Source organism: Stegastes partitus, unplaced genomic scaffold, assembly GCF_000690725.1.
Source record: "Stegastes partitus isolate 25-593 unplaced genomic scaffold, Stegastes_partitus-1.0.2 Scaffold1370, whole genome shotgun sequence".
Lineage (NCBI taxonomy): Eukaryota > Metazoa > Chordata > Actinopteri > Pomacentridae > Stegastes > Stegastes partitus.
The window spans coordinates 25,654-34,343 of NW_007579101.1; the positions used below are offsets into that span (position 1 = coordinate 25,654).

At 42.6% G+C, this 8,690-nt stretch overlaps 1 protein-coding gene across 1 annotated transcript; it reads left to right on the top strand.

Moving 5' to 3' along the window:
• On the top strand, positions 1-8,523 carry gnb2 (guanine nucleotide binding protein (G protein), beta polypeptide 2). The gene is made up of 10 exons (XM_008298997.1): positions 1-239; positions 1,879-1,958; positions 2,073-2,111; positions 2,597-2,703; positions 3,889-3,952; positions 4,063-4,225; positions 5,557-5,623; positions 5,724-5,925; positions 6,688-6,904; positions 8,371-8,523. Exons 2-10 carry the CDS (start codon positions 1,902-1,904, stop codon positions 8,475-8,477), a joined length of 1,023 nt encoding a protein of 340 aa, XP_008297219.1. The 5' UTR covers positions 1-239; positions 1,879-1,901; the 3' UTR covers positions 8,478-8,523.
• Positions 8,524-8,690: the final 167 nt, after the last annotated feature.

The following is an 8,690-nucleotide window of genomic DNA, read 5'->3' on the forward strand; positions in this document are numbered from 1 at the left end:
GCAGAGAAATGGAAATGTGTGGAGCCCTCCTCCTCCTCCGTTTGCCTGTTTACTGAAGGACTGAGCCTCATCTGTGGATCCTTTCTTTTTTTTTTCATGAGTGGAAAAGACACACAGTGAGATCCTAATCGGGAATTTTGGCGACGTTGGTTTCATTTTAGATTTTTTTTATTTTAATATTTTTTTTTGTGTGTGTTTTTTTTTTTGGACGGGCAGCAAATCATCGGGAGAATTAACAGGTAGCCACCCATTATCCAACACTGACAGCAGCCGTGGCTCAGTGTAAGATGGCTGGGTGATGATGTGCGTATTCATGGCATCATTTTTCACCAAATGAAATGTAGCTACATCCGCATTTTAGCAGCTCTGAACGAGATGTGGTGGAGGCCTTCATGTGTGCTGATCAATATGCTTGCAATCGAGAGAGAGCCCCCCTTCCTCCTCCTCCTCCTCCTTCTGATTTCAGCCTGTAAATGCGGCACACAGTGGAGTAAAAAAAAAAAAAACCTGTGAAGAGCTTTTCTACCTGCTCCGTCTTTGCTGCTGCTGCATGCTTCTCTGCTCCCACAGGCCTTGCATGCACACATCCACATTTTACTGCGTGAAACATGCGCCGCTGTGGAGGCTCTGCTCTCTCTCTCTATCCTCCAGCTTGCAGATGTAGCCATGCCATGTTGGTGTAGTTACACATCAGATGTGCATCCAAAGGGGTGGGGCCAGTCACTGTGTCTCCTTGTGTTATAAAACATGCTCTGAGAGGCTGTTAAAGCACCAAAAATGCTGCTTATTCTGCTTCTAGTCTGCTGCTAGGTGGAGTCTGTTTCATATCTTTCACTCCTCTCCTACTCCCTGACATGACAAATCCTCCAGTTGATGCTCCAGAGGCCAAAAAAAAAAAAAAAAAAAGAAGCATGCATCCGAGCATCTGGTTGGACCCATCCAGGCCTGATTTCTGATGCTCCAACCCTCCCTCCCTCCTTCTCTCTCTGTCCCCCCCTCCACCTCCACCCTCAGCTTTTCTTCTCCTCATTGGCTAAATGAGCAGCTGTGCCAGGAGACTGAGACCCATGATGCACCCCTTTTGGCTTCCATTAGTGCTGTGTGATCCATCTGGTCGCAGGTCCCTCCAGGGAACAGTGGTCTACTGTAGCTAATTGCTCTCCCTTTGCAGCGTGGTACTGTATTGCATGTTTGCCGTGGAGCGTTATCATGAATTTGAATTGCTTCACGAATGCAAATACGGGGCTGCCTGTCCTGGAGACTGTTTGAATGTGTAACTGTGCTGCTGTCAGGAGCAGGAAATACTGCTTCCTGCTGAATGCGGTGACGTGACGTACAGTGAGCGTGACCCCCAGGTACCCCAGGGCCGATGCATCCGCACCCTGTAGACGTCTAATTTTGGAGGAACTCCTTCTATTCTTGCTAATTAAAAGCCCAGTGGCTCAGATGAAGGATGAAGGATGTCCAGCTTTAACTCTGACTGACCTGCTCAGCGTTTGAAGGCAGCGTTCGCTCAGAGTGGCAGCTCAGTCGTTACAGATTATTCTCCTCAGTTAAACCAGGTTTGGTTGCACAGCCATAAATGGATTACAAGTTTCTTTTTTTTTTTTTTTTTTCTCACCGTGTGTTCAGTAGAGATTAAAATGTGTCCTCTGGTTTTAATATTTATTTCCCCAAATCAGGGGCAAACAGTGTTTTAAGTAAATTATTTTGCCTAATTGATTCGTTTTTGATGAAAGTGGACCCTTGGATTATGGGATTATGAGAGCATGAACCTATGCTAATCCACGCTGGCAGTCATTTTATTAAATTTGAGATGATGTTTTTATGTAAATCAGCGGCTGATATTTAAATGTGTGCCTCGACCAACTTTTGCAGGTGACAGCTCGGACGGATTCAAAATGAGTGAGCTGGAGCAGCTTCGTCAGGAGGCCGAGCAGCTTAGGAACCAGATAAGAGTGAGTCCGGTGCTTTTTGTAGTTTGTATTTTCATCTTTGGCATTGTAATACTGACATGTTTTACCTGCTGGGTCGAGTCTTATTTTCTCTACATGTGATTTCGTGTCCATCAGGATGCCAGGAAAGCATGTGGAGACTCAACCCTGACACAGGTAAGTCCCATGAATGTGACAAGAAAAAGAATAATAATCATTTGAGGTTTAACATTGTGTATCAGTATGGTAACATGGAATGATGTCATTGAAGGAGTTTGACATTTTTTAAGTCAAATAGCTTTTTGATTCATACTGAAAAGCCAAAACAACTGCTTTAAATCATTTTCACCAAATCTTACACTATGTGACAAAAATCCAGCCATGTTGCTCTCTACATAGCTTGAACTTAAAGCTCCAAAAATTAGGAAAAGATCGTCCTTATGTTCACCCACAGGTAGTACAAATCATTTCAAAATGAGTTTGTATACACATTAGTTTCTATTACCATGACATATTATCTCTTCCTGTGTTATTCACTGTCTTCAGCGTCTCCTAGCTGCCGTATTGTTCCTTTTTCCCGTTGACTCTTCCATCACCCCCCAACTTATCAACAAAATAGGCTGAAATGAACTAAACCTACTTTCTCTGATCCTCTGACTCAGATAACCGCTGGTCTGGATCCTGTGGGGAGGATTCAGATGCGGACAAGACGCACCCTCCGCGGCCACCTCGCCAAGATCTACGCCATGCACTGGGGCTCGGACTCAAGGTGAGTCTGTACTTTCTCATCTTGATGGTTGACTTTTACTCACTACCATCATTACAGTCAGGAGAAAACAAACACTTGGAAGCAATCAGCCGAGTGGTTTGTCTCTACATGTAAAGCTTCAGGTGGGATGGTGGACGGAGACATGTTACCAAATGTCCCTAAACCAGTGATGCATTACAGTTTTTTTTTATATTGGAAATCACATGTGAAATCATTCCTTATTACTATCCTATAAAAACAGACTGTACTCTTTAAATACCAGTACAGCTCTTGGATGGATTTGGGGCAGACGATCCCTCTTGAGATGAACTGCGATCATTTTTGTGATCACCTTCATTTTGCACTACCATCGCTGCCAATTTGCAAATGCTAGCATGCTAACACGCTAAACTAAGATGGTGAACCTCTAGTGTAGCTGTAGAATCTGAGCTCTGTTTACTGATTTCAAGATCTGAACTGCAGCGTCTCCTGTCCTGCCAACTGAATCAAATCTAGCAAAATAAGATGCACATATGTGGGTGAGATGGAGGAGTGGAGCCAAGAGGTGTGGCCATCCCTCGCATCCAGTAAACGCAATCAGTGAAGCCAACTAGACGCTTGTGCACATACTCATAGACCTGGAGCTGCATTCTAACCCTAATGCAACATCAACAGTTCAAAACTTGGAATAGCTGTTCTACATTTTTCTTACGTCAATTAAGGCTTACATAAAAAGCTTATATGAGTCCTCATGATGTACTTTTACATGGCAATCATTTCTACATAAGCAAATTATAGAAGTAAGTGACCAAAAAAAAAAAAACCCAAACCACTATTTCACTTACAGAGATTTGCCCTGCAGAGAAAAAAGATGATGAGATATGATTTCTGCATTAACCCCAGTGTTAGTAATGGTGTCAGCCCCTTATGAAAAGCTGCCAGGCTCAGTCACTGGTGTATGCTACTCAAACAACTAATTTCCACCCAGACCTCATGATTTCGTGTCATCTCAGAGTTTTCGCTGAGCAAAATCATGTGATCCCACACAGGTTTGGGGCACATGGTGTTGAAAGGAGCTTTGGGTGCAGAGCTAATGACTTGAACAGCAAAAAAAAAAACCTCTAGGGCTGCTCAGATATGTTGCACATAAACATGTGTTGTAAATGAAAAACCAAACTTTTCTTCTTTTTTTTTTTGTCCCTGCAGGCTTCTGGTTAGTGCCTCTCAAGATGGAAAACTGATCGTCTGGGACAGCTACACCACTAACAAGGTAAAAATCTTTGCATGATTTTCAGCGTGAAAACTGACCCATTTTATTCTCTTCTTAGAAGTTTGCACTTGGGTTCATTCTGCTGCCTCCGATTGCCTTTCCTTTCTTAGATACACGCCATCCCCCTGCGCTCCTCCTGGGTAATGACCTGTGCGTACGCTCCCTCTGGGAACTACGTGGCCTGCGGAGGCCTCGACAACATCTGCTCCATCTACTGCTTGAAGACGCGCGAAGGCAACGTCAGGGTCAGCAGGGAACTACCTGGCCATACAGGTGAGGGAACGTCACGCTCTCGACCGCCTCTGATTTTTTTTTTTTCTATTTCAACTCTGAATCAAACTGACGAGATATTTCAGGCGAGCGCGTGGCAGTCGCCCGCCTCATGGGGAAGCTCCGCTCCCAAATCTCCAAACAATGAAGATTTCATTTACGTGGTTAATTAATCGCAGGGTAACACAGTCTTAATGAGCTGAGACATCAACTTCTGTGTGCGAGACTCCCGATTTGTGACGCCGTAGCTGCTGTTAGATTTAGCACAATTTCTCCTTTTGTTTTAGTGTCATGACAAGAATTAGCAGATCTTGTGTTTGGTACTACAGCTTTGTCGCTATCTGTTTAGTCGAGACACTTTAATTGGAATAAACTGTTTTTATAATCTACCAAAGAACACCCAACGGAGCCACACACTTAATATCAAGACTCCGCCGATGCAAGAAGAATGTAGTTTTCTTTGGAGATGGCACATGTCTCCTGCACTATTTAGTGAAGCTGATTGATGTTGCTGTTGGTCAGAAGAAGTCAGAACCAGAAACCAGACAGAAATAAACTTTCTGAGCAGCATCAAGTACCTTATACCTGCAGTCAGCTATATGCTACTTTATTGGGCCCAAATGCAGCTTGAGAAGGATAAAAAACAACAAAAAAAACATTTACTTGATGTATACTCTCCTGAAAAGATAGATTTGTGTCTAAAACAGGGCTTTAAGGGCAAAGTTTTATTGTAAGGATGCAAATGACATAAATTTAGGGTAGTGATGCACGATATTACAATTTTTGGCCGATACCGATATCCGATATTAGTCGTGATATTTCTGATATCGCGATATTTCTGATATCACGATATTACAGATGTCTATATTAAATTTTTGTTCACACCAAAAAATGAGTATAAGTAAGCACTGTGAGAACGAGAAAACTATTCAAAAGAAGAAACCAAATTAGACCACATAGTCTTCTCTATTACGTAACAAAAGTAAAACATATTTTAACATATAGTTCAAGTCCAGGCCCATTTAAGTAAAACCATCTGTGAAATAGCAGAAATATCAAAATGCGCTAATGTTAGACAATCATCGATTTTTCACATCTGCTAAATTTGTTTATCAGACCGATACTGATATATGGGAAAAAACACTAATATCGGTCGATACCGATGTGGTCGGTGATATATCGTGCATCCCTAATTTGGGGTTTAGTGCATTAACAAGACAGAGACTTGATATTTCTTCCACATTTTGGATCCCAGTAGAAGCCATTAGTTCCACTCTAATTTAATATGCAAGTGTCAGTTCGCTTCAGTCTGACCCAACTCTCCGTCCTCTCAGGTTACCTGTCGTGTTGCCGTTTCATTGATGACAATCAAATCATCACGAGTTCAGGAGACACCACATGGTGAGTCCCACACACCCAAACATGTCGGCGCAGCGCAAACACTGTTTCCCCCAAACCGAGCCGATCGATGCTGATGAACTCTGTGCTCTTTGTCCCCCAGTGCACTGTGGGACATCGAGACGAGTCAGCAGACCACGGTTTTCTCGGGTCACACCGGCGATGTCATGAGTCTGTCCCTGGCACCTGACCTCCGCACCTTCGTGTCGGGAGCCTGCGACGCTTCGGTCAAACTGTGGGACATCAGGGACAGCATGTGCCGGCAGACCTTCACGGGCCACGAGTCGGACATCAACGCCATCTGTGTGAGTGAGCTCAGGGCACCAGTTACCTGATGACCGAAAACTATTCTTTTTATAAAAAAAAGAAATCCAGCATCACAGATTTTAGACGCGGAGTTCAGTCGTACTACTCAGTCTGTGGGGACGATGTGTCGGGCTAGTTTGGGATATAAAGAACTTCCATTAGAAATCAAATGACATATGCTATCAAGTTGCGCTTACTTGACCCCCACTACGGACTAACAGGTCAGGCATAGACATACCTGCTACAGCGTTATTTTCTGAAACATCATCATAATAGCTGGCTCAGGTATTAACCAACTGCAGCCTTAAGTGGCAGCCCACCCCTCCTGTGTCCCTTCTAATACATTATCAACAGAGCCGCTCCAGGATTTGTCTTGGTGACGTCACACGCTGTCTTGTCCACAGCTTTGGGAGGGATTTAAACTGGAAGCGCGCTACAGGATTAACAAGATTATCAATTAACACCATATCTGAACATCCTGACCGCTGACTGATGCATCACACAGGCTGGCAGGTGGACAGAGGCTCTATTAAAACACAGCGATCATCTCTTAGAAGAGAAGAGACGCTGAGGAGCTTTCTGTAATATTAGGACACGTAGGAAATGGGTGAATTCCTCTCCTCAGCAGAATCACTCACTTGTCCTTGTATCTGTTTAGCTTCTCCTAAGAAGAGTATCTTTGTGTTTCTGTGTTGTTTAAACTGTCATCCACACTTCCTGCTTCTTATCTGCCTTCCTGTGCTGCTCCTCCTCCCTCTCAGTTCTTTCCCAATGGCAGCGCCTTCGCCACAGGCTCTGACGACGCCACCTGCAGGCTGTTCGACCTGCGTGCAGATCAGGAGCTCAGCCTCTACTGCCATGACAACATCATCTGTGGCATCACCTCCGTGGCTTTCTCCCGCTCCGGCCGTTTGCTGCTGGCTGGTTACGATGACTTTAACTGCAACATCTGGGACGCCATGAAGGGAGACAGAGCAGGTGGGTGGAACAGGAAAAAAGAAAAGAGTTGCGTTAATGCTCTGAACTCAAAGCAGTTTGTGGATGTGTTTTTGCTCCTGTTGCATTTTTGTTTACAGTGGAGCCATTTGCAATGCAAAATAATATGGAAACAACACAACCATGGATAGAAGCAGAGAGAACTCAGAAATGTTAAAATGCCATTAACCTCACAAAAAGAAAAAAAAAATTCTTTGATTATTTATTTTACAAAAAAGTCCCCTTAGGTAGTACCAATACTGAATTTTTATCATCTGACTGTTGGTCACAGCTGAGTCACCCTAGGTTTTACTGTTACGCCAAGGATTGAAAAATTTTTTGTCTTTTGCAGAATCTGGTTAAAGCAAAAGGTCTATTTTTTGGCAAATTATTAAATGATGCATGTAGTATAAAGTCATTTTGGTGAAATATCATGACTTTAAGGTTAGATTTAGGTCATTTTTCTGATAAAACAGAATAGAATAGAAATACTTTATAATTCCCCAAGGGGAAATTTTGTAAAGCGCATCATAGAGGAGCTGCTCAAGGGTTGTCTGAGAATAGAAGATCTGATCTTTTACAGTTTCTGGTTTTGATAAATGGGTCACTTTTTTTTCTTTTTTAAAGCCAACATGTCTTTGAAACTAACCAGCAGGTTTTGGAGTTCAGCAGGTTAAAAAAGGTTTAACTTGAAGCTGAAGTGAGGAGAATTTCCATTATGGAGCTCCTTAATTAAGATACTGGGCCTCTATAAAAAAAAAAAAAATGAATAAAAGAATCAATCTTTTGTTCTTTTTGTGGCCTCATACCTTTTTATGTTCATCACTCCATTTAAACATCTATCTCAGGGTTATAGATAGTTTATTTTAAATGCAAAAAATGGCAACAACATCGACTCTTACCTGAGCTTCAGCTACAAGATTTTGCTCTAAGAAAGTACATTTAAATTTAAAGGAGCACAATTTGAACATGTTTGATTTCAATATCAAATTAATTGTTCATATCTATGTTTCTGAAAATAGTGCAGTTATAAAAACTTTCTAATATGTTCACTACCCAGACTTGAAAAACAATCTTTGATGTTCGGTGCATAAATTCTGTTTCATGAACTGTATTATACCTACAAACTACATTATATTTAAACAAAATATGGCTGTATATTTGCAGTACTAATATTCAGTTGTTTATTCCCATTAATCACTGACAGTTTTAAGTTCACATGTGACACATTTTTGAGAAACCAAAGCTACATACCAGCCGAACCAATAAATTCATGCTTTAAGCCCTTTTTGATTAAAAAAAGGTCTTGTTCTGTCAAATGGCCCCCCATGTTCTGCAAGTTAAAATGGAAAAACTAGGTCGCTGCGCTCTGTGTCATTTTAAGGAGGTTTCAGAGCAGTGTGCAGAGAAAACACGCAAAACATCTCACAGTAACAAGCCGCCTTTTGTTTCCCTCGTCCCTCCTGTAGGAGTCCTGGCCGGCCATGACAATCGTGTGAGCTGTCTGGGTGTGACGGATGACGGCATGGCGGTGTGCACCGGGTCCTGGGACAGCTTCCTTAAGATCTGGAACTGAGCCATGCACATAAACACACACATACAACAGACTCGCACACACGCACGCAGACACACACACAACACACACACACAACACACACACACGGCTCCCACCTCGGGACACAGTTTGCACCCTGTATTCACACTGTATGTAAGATTCAACAGACAAACTACAACATCGTACTGTACATAATATACTATATGACTTAGGTATGAGTTTACACACACACAC

What these genes read in the sequence shown, in the direction of transcription:
- gnb2 (XM_008298997.1), top strand. Translation starts at nt 1,902, where the DNA reads ATGAGTGAGCTGGAGCAGCTTCGTCAGGAGGCCGAGCAGCTTAGGAAC. An exon ending in CACTGGGGCTCGGACTCAAG is followed by an intron (nt 2,704 to 3,888) that starts GTGAGTCTGTAC and finishes TTGTCCCTGCAG; the next exon opens with GCTTCTGGTTAGTGCCTCTC. An exon ending in ACAGCTACACCACTAACAAG is followed by an intron (nt 3,953 to 4,062) that starts GTAAAAATCTTT and finishes TTCCTTTCTTAG; the next exon opens with ATACACGCCATCCCCCTGCG.